This window comes from Melopsittacus undulatus, chromosome 6, assembly GCF_012275295.1.
Source record: "Melopsittacus undulatus isolate bMelUnd1 chromosome 6, bMelUnd1.mat.Z, whole genome shotgun sequence".
Classification (NCBI taxonomy): Eukaryota; Metazoa; Chordata; class Aves; order Psittaciformes; family Psittaculidae; genus Melopsittacus; species Melopsittacus undulatus.
In genome coordinates, this window is record NC_047532.1 from 4,101,413 (window position 1) to 4,118,048 (window position 16,636).

At 44.0% G+C, this 16,636-nt stretch overlaps 1 protein-coding gene across 1 annotated transcript in view; it reads right to left on the bottom strand.

Moving 5' to 3' along the window:
* The window catches only part of CAPN6 (calpain 6), a 49,013-nt gene extending 33,088 nt beyond the window's left edge, over nucleotides 1-15,925 (bottom strand). The window contains exon 1 of the mRNA XM_034063961.1: nucleotides 15,757-15,925. Within this exon, the coding sequence (XP_033919852.1) occupies nucleotides 15,757-15,921 (165 nt within the window). The 5' untranslated portion in view covers nucleotides 15,922-15,925. The remainder of the gene's footprint in view (nucleotides 1-15,756) is intronic.
* Between the last annotated feature and the right edge of the window lie 711 nt (nucleotides 15,926-16,636).

Sequence of the window (16,636 nt, forward strand, 5' to 3'; positions counted from 1 at the left end):
CATTTAGGGAGGAAAATTAGATGTCAAAGTCTTACATGACCCTTATCTGAAGGCAGGAGAACACAGATAACAGTGATCATGCACAAAAAACTAAAGCAAGATGAGCTCTGCACAAACTCTTTGCAACTCTACACGGCTGTCCTGGTGACCAAGGGAGAGCAAAGCCCTGAACACATGTTCTTCACCAGTCCCACAAGTGCTTGTACCTGTAGTAAAGCTGAAGCAGCAATAAAGCTCTCAAGTTGCAGCCTAAGGTCCTGCCCACAGCTGGATCATTGCTAAATGAGATTAAGTTTTTTGCTCACCATCACAGGACTCAATGTTTGATAAAGCCAAACCCCTATTTTGATTATTTATTCACAGTATCAGGCTAGAATTTGCTGTCTCTATGCAAAAATCAGACCTCAATGTGCTCTATATGTTTGCATAGAGGCTTTTTATTAGACAGGACAAGTCCTGAAGGCCTTTTTTATTAATGAGGCCAGTTCTGTCCTTTTCCAGATCCCATTTTCCACCTAAAAAGTTGCAGCCAACAAAACAAGCATCTGCATAAAGTTGAATGTTTCATTATTCCTGGTAAACAGGAGTTAGAGAGTGCATTTTTGAGGATTCACCTAGAGTTGGCTGCCCAGGACAGTGCCCACGTTGCTTCTGAGTATCTCTGAGAAGAGAGATGCTATTGCCTGATGCACACGAGTAGGTTGAGATGGTTTCCTGACCTGCAACACTGGCCAAAGTTCACTGCACAAAACCCAGAAGAGAACATTTACACTTAACAGTGCACTTTCCTGATAAAGAACCATTTGTTTCCTACAAACTTGACAAGATGCAAATGCAGAACGTTTTAACCTTTATGATTAGGTTAGAAACAACAGCACATAAAGGCAAGACAAAAGGTTTATCAGCTCTAAGAGAGTTTTAAAAGCTTCCAGGAAAACGTACATCTTCATTTAATTTTTGTATAAAATATTGAAGGACACATTTAAATCACAAGGAAAGAGCATGAAATGCAAACAAATTACTTTGCAAGCCCAAGATACAATGGCTCAGAAAATCTCACATTCCAGGACTTTACTCATCCCAAATACCCTTTGAAATATGGAAATACAATGAGAAAAGCATAAAGCTCTTAACATACAAAGCATTTTGGGGGTGTGGAGGCTTCCCAGTCTCGGGTAAGGCTGTTGACAGAACAGCACCTTAATTGCCTTTGCAACTGGCATGTTTGGGCTATAATTTCCCCCTCAGACAAGCCAGACATTTAATTCTTTAGGAAGACTAAATCAATGAACTTACAATTACAGTAAAAAGACTTAAGCTAGCTGAGAATGTAATCCTAGGGCTTTTTGTTTTACAGGCTGATATTTTACCATTCCATTCTTGCCATCATCACATTGCCTCAGGACAAACAGAAGCCTCTGAGAAACCAATTTTCATCTAATGACGATTGAACCAACTAAATAAAAACCTGGCATTAAACTTTAAAGACACATTCAGAAGCTCAGAATTGTGCTGTTTATGTTCTAGAAGAGACACTGAGGTTGTTTTGTACTTTTTTCTTCAGAAGAAAAACGCAGCAATGTAAGAAAGTCTCCATTTAATCTGAAGGAGGAAAATATAAAGTGGATAAACTGCCAAGAGAGAAGATAACAAAACACTGGCATCTGGAGAGCTGTCCGCTTGGCAAGCATGCATGTCATTTACAAATGTTTGCTCCTAATTATATCCCTGGAAGACTTGGGTGGGTGATGCTGTTGAGATAGATGCCACTTTCAAAACTGTCTCTCCATCAGATTGAAATGCAACACTCATTGAAGGGTGAGTGTATCCAAGGATGTTGCCCCAAAAAGGGGACCCCATGCCTTGCACTACCCCGGTACCTGTGAGACCAGGGGGAGGAAGGATGGAGCTGTGTGTTGGGACATGGCTGAATTCCCAGCCCCTCAGCAAGCTTTGTGAGGAGGGAGGGCAGGGATGCTGGCCAGGAGGCACTGTGGTTTTCCTTCCTGACAAGACCCAGCCAACACAGAAGAGCAACCGAGGAACAAAGAATTTTCTGAAGTAACACCAGAAATGGGATTGAGCCACCAAGCTCATGTCATACAGGGTCCACTCAGTCACCACACTGGAGAGGTTAGACATGGGGCATTTGCTGACGGCTAAAGGCTTTATAGATCCTTGCTCATCTCTTCTTCTGGGTAAGCTCCATCTTAACAAGATTTTCCAGGCAAACAAACAAATAAAAATTATGGAATTAATAGGGATGAGCAACAGCTCCATTCTGGGAACAGTTTGGCAATTCCAGGAGAAACATGTCACAGCTCCCCCAGATGAAAACACTGAGTACAAAACATTCTGGGAGGAATGGTTCATCCAGTCAGAAACCAAGATGAAAACATGCTAAAGAATGTTTTCATGATGCCATACTCAGCCAGTTAGGGGAAAGGCAAGGTGATACCCTAGACCACAGCAAAAATCCCAAAGCTTTGAAAGGCACCAGTGTTTTACCCCCCAAACCATATTATTAGTACAGAGGTGCACCACCTTGTATCACTGATGGGAAAGAGAGTGAATTAAACTAAATTCATAAATTCTTGCTTAGAAAAGGATGCTTTCTAAAGTAACATCTTAGGAGAATAAAGTAATACCTGTTCCAGTCCCAACAGCAATTCTTAAACACCCATCTCGAACAAGTGGGGACCTCTCCTCCCAAGTCCTACAGCACCAGGCTCTCGCATGCTTTCATTTTTCAAATTGCTTAACACCCTGAAGCACAATCAAAGTCTCTTGAGGCCTAAACATGCCACCAGTTGGGTGTCACTAACTTGCTACAGAAAGGCAAGGAAAAGGACAAAGCCTAGAACAAGTCAGAGTTCCTGTTCCTGTTTCTGATAGATGGTCTCAAACAGAATTGGAGCCCATCTGAATGAAATACCATGACATCTTTGCGGGTTCTTATTTAGGGCATGGCTGAGCCACAGCACACTGACTTCCCCAGTACACCTCAGCCTTGATTTGAACTGCAGATTCTGGTCTAGGAAAATGGGACACAGACAAGGGTCACACAGCTGTACATAACCCTCTGAGACTTGAATCCTGGCCACTGCCAGCAATAACAGCTGGGATGGATTAAGGGAGTTAAGAGATCCCTACTTGTTAGTTTGGCTATGTGAGAGGAGTCCTCAGGGCACCGCACTCTGCTCTGCTCACTTCCACACTACAGGAACAAAGCAACCAAGAAAGAAGGCATTTAACAAGACATCTGCAACAGCCCTTTATGTTTCATGGTTGTTCTGTCCAGTAACTTCTCCATGCCTGTCCTGGTTTGGACTGGGAAAGAGTTAATTTTCTTCCTAGTACCTGGTACAATGCTGTGTTTTGGATTTAGAATGAGAACAGCTTTGATAACCAATGTTCTAGTTGTTGCTCAGTAGTGCTACTGCAAGTCAAGGACTTTTCAGTTTCCCATGTACCTTTCTCACTGGCAGAGCAAGAAGCCGGGAGGAAGCAGAGATAGGGCATTTGACCCCAACTATCCAAAGGGATATTCCGTACCACAGAATGTCATGCTCAGTATAGAAACTGGCAGGAGTTGACTTAAGCCACTGACTGCTGCTCAGGTCAGCAGATGGTGAGCAACTGTTCTGTGCATCACTTGGTTCTTTTTTCCTTGGGTTTTATTCTTCTTTCTTCTGCTCCTTTTCATTACCATTATTACATTTTACTTTGTTTCCATTATTAAACTGTTCATAACCTACATATTTTACCTTCTTCTAAGTCTCCTCCCCATCCCAGCGGGGGAGCAGAGTGAGCAGCTGTGTGGTACTGCTGGCTGGGGTTAAACCACAACACTGCTTCTTGGACCCATCTTCCAGAAGAGCAGACAGCTGTACTATCATCAAACTAATATGTTTTCCCATCACTACTCTTAGGACATACAAATACTGACTCACTCCAATGAGAAAAACAAAATTTAAATCCCCCTTACAAAGCTAACACTGCTCAAATCTTATAGCACAGATTCTGGGTCTCCATCTGCCTTCAAAATGCCACAGATCTGCCCTGACGTGACAATGCAAATCCAAAGCACTTCTTCATCCTTCTTCCCACTGCACCATTCTGCTTCCCAAGTCCCTGTCACATGTCCATGTATGTACATCCATGTATGTCCCATCCTGCTTGCTCTGGGTGGGGACCTGTGAGTGTGAAGCACTTGCAGTTATTAACAGTCACTGGGACCAGAGACAAACTTAGTGCACAGTGACTCTGGCACCCACAACCTGACATAAGGGCTTCATATTTATATGAGAAATTGGGTTGGTGTTGTTGCAAGTGGAAATGCTATTGCAAGTGAATCGAGATTTCAGGGTGCTGGGGGTTTATATTGGTGATATTTACAGTTGTATTTGCTTCACCTTTAAGATATTCTCTCCAGAAAAATGCAACCAGATACAAAACATTTGCTATTAACAGGATTCTTGCAGGACCCAATGCACAGCAAAATTCCAGAGACAAGCCTGTTAATGATTACTTGCATGTTTTAGTGACAGAGGTTACTTCAGAGAGATAACAGGCTAAATACTTCAGAATGATAACAGGCTAAATCTGCACACAAAGTCAACACACATTTTCCAACCCCAAACCTCTGGCAATAACCTGCAATTAGAGTGGCTGCTGGAAGATGAGGCAGGACTTGCAGCAGAGCATGTCACACACTGTGAAAGGATCCGTGTTGTGTTGAATATGAACTAGCACAGCAGCCACAGCCTGGGCACTTCCACCCAGGATGGTTGCCCACCCAGGCTACTCCCCTTTTACTGTGATCAATGTAATGGGCTCTCAAGAGCTTGAGGAAGGATATCTTCTGGCAGCTGTCTCTTCTACTCTGGCAATAAAGGCCCTTCCCTTTGCTCTGCAGGAGTTGACTTGTAAGAGATCAGCTAACAAGAACAGATGAATAATAATGTTAAGCACAGGGGAGTAAATCATACGCTCTTTGGTGCCTCCTTTGGAGTCTCCCTCTTTCCCCAGGCTGCTTTCCCATGTTGTGAGCTGTCAACCATGTTTTACATAGCTCATGTAACAAAAATGCTCCTGTTTTTCTCTTTTTTAGGCAGCTGGGAAAAAAACACCTCCCAGTTGTGAAACACACAAACACACTTCCCAGAACACCACCTTTGCCATTTCTCACCAAGTAAGAGCCAAGGACTGCATCAAGCATCTGCATGTAGCTCACAACCTTCATCTGCCAGGCTGCTGCTAAAGGGTATTGCTATGGTGCAAGTATTTCCTTCTGCTCTTAACTCATCTTGGCTACCAGCTCCTTCTGCCCAGTTTCTGAGGCAGCAGGACATCCCAGATACAGAAGCAACAGCATCTTGATGCAAGTTATGAAAACCTGAGCATCCTTCTTCCTGAGTAGGATGACACTTATTTGGTCTCTTGCCTCCTTGCTTCTCAGGGAGAATTCCCCCAAACTCAAAGCAAATCACCATAAGAAGGGCTAGAAACACACACACACTCAGACCTAGTTATGGTGCAAGGCAATTATGCTGATCAAATCCTAACAGTAGGTCCTGAAGCAGAAAGACTAGACAAAAATGGCTGGAAAAGGCCAGGACAAGACTCCTCAGAACACCTGGATCGTCAGCTACAGCACCACAAGCACCAGCAATTTGGATGATCTGCCTGGACAGTTTCCTTTATTTCTGCAAATGACAGGAGGAGAAAAACACAGGAGCAGGCAGGGAAGGAAGAAACAAGTGAAGCTGCATTCCCTTGTGAAGGGACAAGGCATTTTCTTTAGTGGAAACAACCTGAAACAAAGAACCTCAACACCACAATACCTGAGAATAATAATGGGAGAAAGGAATAAACCAAACCAAAGCCCACAGTGTTTTCAGGGCATTGCTCAGCCGGACACCATCAGAACATGCCCTTCCAAGCGCCTTAGGAGATGAGCAGGGGAAGTCCCTTTATAGGTGGAAAATGTTTATTTGCCTCCAGGAAACAAACAAGTCCAGAAATGTTTCATTTTCATTCCTGTATTTGGGGAAAGTTGCAACATTAAAGCAAAAAATAAAACAAATTCTTCAACTGAACAGCCCCCCCAAACCACCTGTATTTTATTTCCCCATAGGTGTTTGCTCTGCCTCAGCCCTCCAGGGCAAACCAAGTGGCACTCACCCCTCCTGACAATTACAACATTCCATTTCCATCTACAGGTGTAAATGATCCAAAGCAGCCAATTCCATCAAACAAGACAACAAGAAAGCAGATTCTGAATCCAGCTGATCCAGAATTACAGCCATACAATACAGATGAGACTTGTTTTGACCTGGAATTGGAAGACCTTGCCCTCCACTTTCAGGCAGCTGCTGCTAACACCCAAATTCCATAGGGCTTTCATAAACCCTACTGCTCCAGTCTGCAAATCACCAGGATGCAGGAATAGTGATAGACGAGTGTATGGAAAGCTGCTAACTCCACTAAATGTACCCTCCCTAAAACTATAAAGCTCTTCAGGCAGAATTTTTAGCCTCTCCAACACAAAAACAAGGTTCAGAGGCCAGCACTAATTTTACCCTTAAAGAAACACACAGCATGATGAAGTCCTGCCTCCACCAGCATCTCAGTTCATTGTTAACATCACTTATGTTCACCCATCACCCCTCACTCTAACTCAAAATTCAGCCTAACAACCTGAAGACAATTCCACTTAATTGCAACTGCATCATCTTCTTGGGCTCCAACTGCCAATCCCTGCCATTCGAATGTGCTGTTGCCAGGGCAACGGGTGTGAAGAGCATGCTTTTGTGTTGCCACATGCATCTTTAGGAGCTGTGCCAAGGCCTGAGCTCCCACAGCTGGGATGCGTTTAACACCTTCCTCCCCAGAGCAGCCTGCCCATGCCACCAGCATGGGGCTACAGCAGCCAGCCCTTGGCAAGCAGCTCCTTCTCCTCTGCAGATCGACACCTGCATGAGCATGGCAGATGGCTGCAGCCAAGCTCAGTGTCATCAAGCACAGAGGATGCTCTAACACTTTATCAAATCAAGCATTCAGCAGAGCTAGACTTCATTTGCACGAGGTTATGGGGAACACAGCTCATCGTGTACATGGCTAATGAGGAAAGAATAGTGCATTTACCATCATTTAAAAGTCATTTTCTTCTGGTGGTTTCCTGTCTACCTGTTATGTCTCCTCACCCACCCCCTCCATACTAACAGAAGGTTGCATCAGAACTAGAGGACAACATGTTCTTTTCTCCACCTCCACAGTTTTAACCTAGAAAACATGATGAATGTGTACAGAAACCTTCCCATCAATCTCTCTGAATACCCTCCAGGGCAGACTGATTCCCAGAGTTTAGTTCTTAATTGTTTTCCTATTTCTTTAAGGTGAAGGGTTTAAACTTAGGTCAGAGCTTACTTTGCCTGTGACCTTTTATACGTCTCTCGAGTCTGCATGGGTTATGTTCTTCTGTAAAAACTAAGGTGCACTCCAAGCCTTCCTTTGGCTAAACATACATATGCACACATAAACAAACATCTGACAACCTTTTCCATAGCTGAGAACAAGCTGAAGCTCAAAATCATAAACTAAATCTGCTTTTAAGGGTAAGTAAAACTACTTGTAACAATGTCAAACAGCTTCCCCACTACTGCACTCATGTAATCACAGCTAACTGCAGCATACCAAAGTGCCTGCTAAAATGGTAAACAGTGTAATGCAGGCACTCTGTAATCCTCTAGGAGCCCTGTCTTATTTTACATTAGTGCAAAGCTGAGTCCTTAGTCCTTTTCTCCTACAAACACATTCCAGAGAAGCACAACAAAGGTGTAGCTCTCCCAACCTACAACCTGGAGCCACCTTTGTATTCCCATTAATGCTTCCATGTGTTTGAGGCACATAAAGGGATTTGTGAGCTCCCTCAAAGCTCAGCAGAGGCTCACCACCATGCTTGGAAACACATTTCCTCACCTCTCAGATTCAGGCACATTCCATATGTGCCAGTATTTCAAGTGCAAACACAAATGCTGCAGCACACAGGGCTTTGCAATTTCGTGCTCACCTGCACTTCAACAGGAGTCAGCAACCACCACCAACAGAGAAACGTGGACAATCTGGGCACAGATAGAGAAACAAACCCCAAAACTTTGGCTGTTTCAGGATGTGTCCAGGAGCCTTTGCAGAATAAGTCATATTTTCACAGAAGAACAATAATCAGGTCCTGCAAAGTTTGAGAGGTGGAAGGTGGGAGGTATTTCTATTCCGATTAAGCAAGAGCACTGGCACTGCCCCATATTTTTAACTGGGAAGAAGAGGCTAAAGGGAGAAAAAAGCATGTTCAGATCTGGAAAACTGATCATTAGATCAAGAGCTATGCTCCAGAAGGGAGCTCTGTGTGTGTGAAATACAGCACACCAGAGAAGTCACTATTCAGAGGCACTGTTGCAATCAAACCAGTTTGTCACACAGAAGGCAGCAATGTAACCACACCATACTGCTAAGAGTTCACACGGCTTTGCCATGCCAGTTTGTGGTATTCCCCTTTAATCTCCACTCTCCTCCAGCTCTGGATTGTCCCCAGGCCCCATCCTAGCAGCATTCCCAGGGTGCAATGAGCTGTCACTGCGCTCCATGCCCTGAAACTGTTCTTGTACTGCTCAAATGCAGAGGCAGCGCCAGGACACCTCCCTTTCCAGTGCCTCTCCTGCAGGCATTACTGACTTGGACATGCAGTCCCAAGCCTAAGCAGATGTCTCCGGTGTTGTTCAGTCAAACTGGAAAACAGGATTAGACTGCAGCAATGCAGCTACAGAAGAGACAGAGGAATTAGATGAAGAAGCCACGTGTGATCTCTCAGGGGCATTCAACCCGGGTGTGCTTACACCCTGCAGCCAAGGCTTTCATGACACTCATTCCATAGAATTTACGGGATACAGTTAAACATTCTGGGGAACTGCTTATTGCACCCACAAATCCTGTCACTGGGAACATATGTGTAATAAAGAACACTAATACAGAACACATACATCTAACCCAGCCTACATGCTCAGCCAGGCATGTCCTGAGCCCCCTCTGCCTTCCAGAGGGCAAAAATCTGCTAAGACAGGTATCAAGGCAGGGAAGGTTTCCAAGGTCCAATTTGGCACTTGCAACTATGAAGATGTTTCAGGTCCTGAGAGCTGAATGGATAGTTTTCCATCAATTGGTAGCAAAAACAAGCTGGTGCCACCTTCAAGAAGCATTTGCAGGTGCAGAAATCAGAGCTCCCAAGTTCTCTGACACCTCAGTCCTTAACACTGCCCTGGATAAATCACCAACCTGCTCATGCCACACTCCCCACTTTGGGAATTGGGGAAACACTTGTTTATTCCTATTACTGCATCATTACAGAACACAGTGCCTTATTTCCTGGTCCTTTTCACTTGTGTGGTGATAACTGCCCCTGAAAGGGTTGAAAACTGGTGAAGAGTGGAGAATCAGGTCCATTGCATGCAGTGTTTCTAGGAACACAGGGCAGGCAGTAAGTCATGGGTATGCAATCCTCCACTTTGTCACGTATCTGACCTTTGGCACCAGTGAGTTAACAGGGATTTAATCAAACACAGCAGCAGTCCCTTCTGCGGCCTGGGACACCAGAGGGTTTTCCTGGGAAGCAGTTCAGAAGTTACTGTCACACAGCAACTTTCTGTGCTGTCTTACGGAGAAAGAACCAGCTCTGTCTTTCCACATAAGGGTACTTGCCATAATTTCTCGCAGCCCAGAAAGCGAACTGTATCCTGGGCTGCATCAAAAGGAGCGTGACCAGCAGATCAAAGGAGGTGATCCTGCCCCTCTACTCTGCTCTCGTGAGACCTCACCTGGAGCATTGTGTGCAGTTCTGGTGTCCTCAACATAAAAAGGACATGGAACTGTTGGAACAAGTCCAGAGGAGGCCACGAATATGATCAGGGACTGGAGCACCTCCCATATGAAGACAGGCTGAGAAAGCTGGGGCTGTTCAGCCTGGAGAAGAGAAGGCTGCGTGGAGACCTCATAGCAGCTTCCAGTATCTGAAGGGGGCCTACAGGGATGCTGGTGAGGGACTATTCATTAGGGACTGTAGTGATAGGACAAGGGGTAACGGGTTGAAACTTAAACAGCAGGGGTTTAGACTGGATATAAGGAAGAAATTCTTTACTGGTGTTGAGGTACTGGAATGGGTTGCCCAGGGAGGTTGTGAATGCTCCATCCCTGGCAGTGTTCAAGGACAGGTTGGATGAAGCCTTGGGTGATATGGTTTAGTGTGAGGTGTCCCTGCCCATGGCAGGGGGGTTGGAACTGGATGATCTGAAGGTCCTTTCCAACCCTAACTATTCTATGATTTTATGATAATGAGAAGATGCAGTCGAAAGTAAAAACAGGGCTTAGAAACAGAGTGTCAAGCAGGGAAATCAGGAAAACACATTTGACTTACTCTGTAGGATCAGACTTATTATTTTCCTTTATGAAGAACTAAAGAACATCACTTACCTGTAAGGCAAGCTTACCCACTCTTTCCCCACATGCATGACTGCCCTGGCTGGTGGATCACTGCTATTTGTTTAATCTGACAAAGATGTCCTTGGGATTAGATACTGTTCGTGAGGTCTGTGCTCAGTAGAAAAGTTTAAGTTAAACCTGAGGTTTAGTTAAAAATAAGACTGCCATTCCTGGGTTATTTTCACCAGAGCTGCTTGCTGCTAAAGCCAATGCTGTCCAGGACCACCACACAGAGACACTGCTTGCCCTCAGTAAGGGGTTAACCAGTATAGGTGGTCAAGGACACCCCAGGGCCACCAGAGATAGCAGGGGGTGAGAGCCTTCTCCTACCTCTTGGCAGGGGACAGCTGCCCCAGCCCCACTGCAGCCCATCAGAGGGGATGGAAGCTCCAGGTACACCACAGGATGCGTTTTGACACCAGTATCAATGGGAAGAAGGAACAGCCACCGATGGGAGGGATTATTTTTCTTCTTTTTTTCCATCAAACCATCAGGTTTTTCCAACTGGAACTTTCAGGTATTTTGTGTCTTACACTATTGCTTTTGATCTAATTCTAAAAAAGGAGAGTCCCCCAGCACTGCATTAGGTCCTAAAAGTGTTTCTTGAAAATGGCTGTGCAAAATCAGCCATTTATAAGTCCTTGTTCAGACCCTTCTGTCCGAGGGCAGTTCTGATCAGCCCCTGCATGACTTGCCCCACAACAGGCAAAGACACTGTCCTTCTGTGATGGTGTGGAGCAAACAGAAGAGGGAAGGACATACCTCAATTCTCATGTGACACAATGGGGTCAAGTGCAGGTGCTGCAATAGGATAGTGGGGATATGTTGACCTCATTCTTCTCTCAGTGGCAGCCTGGAACAGCACAGAGCAGTGGGAGCACCTCCCTGTGTGGTGTTTGGGGCAAAGGAGGGAATAAGGTGTACTTCATAAAGACATGTTACAGCAAGGAAGCTTCCTGAACACTGAAGGGGTCTGGAAAATGCTGCACCTTTGAAAAGGACATGCTCAGTTCAGGTACTATTTTAGAGGTGGATGGAGGAACTGAGGCATTCCTACAATCTGAAGCACCAGCAAAGAATTCATGTTGTTGGCATTAACCCCTGAATTCACCCTCTGAGCTAGTGGTTGGCAGACAGCAGGTACTTGTGGAGTATGATTCACCTCAGCCTAAAGCCAACATTTCAGGTATGTCCATTCTATCACACACTGAACACATCTCTTCCTCTCCACTGCCTGTAACAGGAGCTGGTGGTGACTGTCCCACATCAGACATCTACTACAAGCATCCAACCTTTGGGCATGGTGACTCCTGCCCAAAGTGCTGATAAACTGCTGCGGGCACCCTGCACACAAAGAAACCAGGGCACAGTACTGCTCACAAGCAGAGCTCAGAGTTCATATTTGTTGGATGATCTTCCTGTAACAAGATTTTTCCTTGGGAAGTCATGCCATCCCAGGGAGACTGCACAGTAATTACACAGTACCTTTTGTGCTCTCCAGCTTCTTAATGCTGGGGTGCCACAGAAGTAACACTGCCCTGTCTTTGTTCTCTTTCCCAAAGAGACTCTAAAAGTACAAAACAAGCAATTAATGTCAGACGTTAATGACCTATCTCTGTCTGACTGGAATGAGCAAACAGAACACATTTAACATTGCAGGTGCAGCTCCAAGGACAAAAACAAAGTGGAAGAAACCCTCTACCCCTCCTCCTCTTTTGTTTCTCTCACTTAGACTCCTTTTTTCATTAGAGCAGAATAAAACCCTTTTGAAAATACAGATACTCTTCTAAGCATTTTCTCTGGCCACCACCAGCCAATTAGGGTAACTGAACAAAGAAAGAGCATATTTGAGAGATGAAACTGAAATAGTGGCTTTCGCCTCTCCTCAGAATAGCTTTAAATTCACAGATCCAAATGTACTTGTTTGGACACCAGCAACAGCAGCAACATCCCACAGCTCTGTGTGCTCTGGGCAGCACTCCCCAGCTGCTCACGCAGCTACACAGGCTTCCTAAAGCAAAAAGCTGCTTGCTTGGACTATTACACACAAGTAGAAGCATCCAGACAGGCTATCCACTGCCTATGTGGATAGTGGGAAGACAGGAAACAATATCACCGTTTAGTTCCTTCACATTCAAGATCCTGTAAGAACATCTGGGAGTAACTGGGAGAGGCACAACTGTAGTTTCTGGGCGAGCTGATGAGGCAAGATGACTAAGTGACCTGCTCAGGGTCTGCCTCAGTAGATGACAGCTCTGGCCTTTGCCTTACGCTCACATTGCAAGGCCATTTCCCTCTCCAAAAGAAGGAAATGCTCTGGAAAGCCCATCACTCCAAAAGGACAATTTAGCATTCAGCCAGTCAACTTAGAGTGCAAGATAGCTCCATATGGCAGAGAGGAGGCAACCCACGAACAGACATTGGGAAGCAGATCCTCACCTCTGCTCTGCAGCACAGATACAGGCCCCTCTCCTTCAAGATGTTCCATCAGGCTCACTATGAGTACTTAGGCAGCTTCCATCTCCTCGGAGCAAGGCAGACAAGCAAGGAAGGCAGAGCTTTACAACAGCATACAATCACTGAATGAGACTGGAAGGGACCTTTGCAGGTCTTTAGTCCAATGCCCCTGGATTATCATCCAGATCCTTAACGAAGATGTGGAACAGGATTGGATTCAGTATTGACCTCTGAGTACAATGTTAGTTACTGGCCTTCAACTAGACTTGATACAACTGATCGCCACCATGAACGAACACACAAAAAAACAGCCTAAAATGGTATCCTTGTCTAGACTCCAGCTCTTACTTCACATCTCTGAGGAAGCACAAAGGCTTTCTCTGACCTGGTTGTGACTGATTGTGTGGTATTTTCCCTTCTAGGAGGGGATGAAAAACTCCAACAAACAGGAAAGCACTACAGAAATAAAAATAAACCCACAGACTTTGGAATGCCTCTGGCTTGTTTTCCGAATTCATTCTTATTCTTCAATCTCATGTCTTGGAAAACTGAGAAGCAGGAAAGCAACTCTTGCTCTGCACACTAAAATTTCAGTATTGAAGCTGCTGTGAGGAATGAACCAGGAAAACAGCAAAAACAGGAGCAATTAAAAATAACCACCCAATCTCATGCCACCCTGGCAAATACAGCACAGCCCTGGTCAGCCTGTGCTGTTACCCCTGTCACAGAGGGCACGGAACAGCACCAGCTGCATATGAAGATCACACTGTCACTGACATCATGTTTTCTAAGACACACAAGTTTGTGCTTCCAGAAGGCAAACACCAATCCCAGAAGTAGACATGGGTGAAATAAAGGACAGATTCATCACGCTTAAGGGTAAAAACACTGTGTGCATTTGACTAGAGGCTTCCACTGTCCTTTTCATTACACTTGTCAGAGCACAAGAGCAGATTACACTTCATGATGGAAAGCCACGCTGTCAAATTTGGGAATGATTTTGTATTATTCTGAATTATTAGCTCATGGCCGTGAACTACTTTAAAAATACAAGATATGTGAAGCATAAAACCTCAGAGCAAACCAATTAACAGAGCCCAATATTAACAATTTGAAATGTCTAGCACATTAGACACAATTGGAGCAAACTGCACATTTGTTTTCCTGGTAAGATGCTAGTAAAAGTGGCAAATACACATAAGCATTATTGGTTGTGTACAGACAATAGCTGTTCATTTTGAATAAGAAATCACTGGTGTGGAATCAAGATTTTGTACAAGTCAAAGGCAAAATCCACAGAAACTCCAGCACAGCCATGCTGAGACCTGACAAATATCAATAAAGGAAAACTCTCCATTCCCTCTGGGTAAAACTTGCTGCTAAGATTTTACCAGAACCTCTCTGAAACATGGCCAAGGAAGAAGGTATCACGATAAAGTTCACTGCAAAACAAAGTTTTGCTCAAGCACCTCTTGGGAACTCACCTTCTCTGCTCTGCATCAGCTACACATCTGTGTAGAAGAGTCCTCTCTTACACTGCAGATGTCATTCAGAGCTCTTAGACAGTTATGTAGCTGGGCTTTGTGGTTCCAGTACAGTTAATACAAAAGGTAACCTGGCAGCCAACTATACACACGTGGTTTCCTCTTATTTTTGGCACTGTGTAGAGAGCAAACTAACTGATTCTGGAAGCACAGGTTAGTCCCCTGTGGAGCAGAAATGAACCCATTTGCTTTAACCAGAAAGTGTGTATGTGCTTATAATGAGGGCTCTCAATTCGTTGCATTGGTGGCAGTTAGAAATATCTAAGCATGTTTTTAGTGTAACAAGACCACTCCACCAATGATGGCTTGGAGTTTGCTGCCTCAGGTACACCCCTTGCTGTGGCTCTTCTCTTTCCTACTCTCTCCTCCAAGAACAGTTACAAATCATTTGATTTTACATAGAAATGATCTTAAATTGGAGAAATTCCCCTTGCTGCTGTGAGATTTCCTTCCACATACATTTTAATGAGGCACATGTTACTCTGAAAACAGCAGAGAGCTCTGATAACGAACAATAACCCAACATTATTATTAGAGCTGTTTCCAGTATTCCAGGCAGGAAGATGCTACCTATTCAGTTAGCAAAATTTTATTTTCTATGGTGTTTTCTGCAAGGAGTGTATCTAACTTTAAGAGCAACTTGGTGGGGCACTAGAGTGGCTACCTAAAGCTCAGACGTTATATCACAATTACTGTATGTACACACCAGGCCCTCAGAAGTGACAGGTATTGAAGGGAAACTTCAATTAAGAATCTCAACACCTTGCTGAAATGCTGCTGTCATCACAGCAACACAGACAGGTCCATATCCACAGACTGGCCCAGGAAATTAAGACTTTAGTCACAGAATATATTCCTGTATTGACCTATCTATTACCTGTATTCTTAACTAATTACTGGTATTCTTAATTAAATAGAAGGCTGATTTAAACATCACTATGGCTGGAATCACCTCCCACTGCTGCTTGTTATTAGAAAGCCATCAAGAGTAAAACACATGACTATGCTGCAAAGAATGCTTTATTTTTGTCTTTTTACAGTAAGGCATGACTTTGATTTTGGACAGCAGTGTGACACAGAGGGGCTGCTCTCTGAATCACACTGACCTGAAATGAATGGAAAACAGGAGGAAGAACATACCTGCATAACCGTGTTTTAGCACACAGAAGACAGTAGGAGTGAAACAATACAAAGAGCACCTCCTGACAAGGAGAGCGTCAGTTACCTTTGGGCGCTTCCATTCAACTTTCCTTCGTGATGCTGACTGGTAGAAAAGGGACTCATCTGAGGCTGGGAACTTGGGATCTTCGAAGAGTCGTCTCTGCTGGATACACTGACTTTTCAGTTCATGGTACTTCTGATCTCTGAAGAGTTGCACTGATGAAGACATATCTTTCTGTCTAAATAAGATGAATATTGGCTTGTATAAATTAGGAAGGCTCTTTAAAGTCCAGAGATGATATCACTCATTAGTCTTTAACAACAGAACATATAACTTGTCCTAAAACAAGATTAATTATTGATTACTGATTAAAATAGATTGTTAAATAGTAGACTAGAAAACCATAAAACCAAAGATCATCTGTATTAGGATGGTATTTTTGGCTGAACAGAACTTTTATCAGGAAAGATATTAGAGAGTCCAGACCAGACACAAACTCATCATTTTCCTTGTCTAATTTACTGCAGAGCTAACAGAGTGGGGCTCTCAGTCTGTACCATGTGCAAAGGGATGGGCCACCTTTCAGGCCTACATTCTTCTTCTGACTACTTAAGCTGTAATTAACTACTTCAACCCTTCTGCCTAAATAAAACCAAAACCAGATTCCCACAGTTCTCCATCTTAATTTAAATGACAATTATTTGGCTGGTTTTATTGTCTTTGAATTTGAAGTTATATTTCAGGGAACTGAATTCCCAGAAGCAGCAAATATTAAGAAACAAACTCTCACCAAAAAAACACCCAACTAACTTACTCTCAGGCCCTTATTCCCAGAACTGTAACTATGTTAATGTGGCAAGTTTTTGGTCATAGCTACACAGCTCAAATAAAGACATTCTGCAGATCAGAAATCAACTGCAGAAATCATCCAGCATAGTTTGAA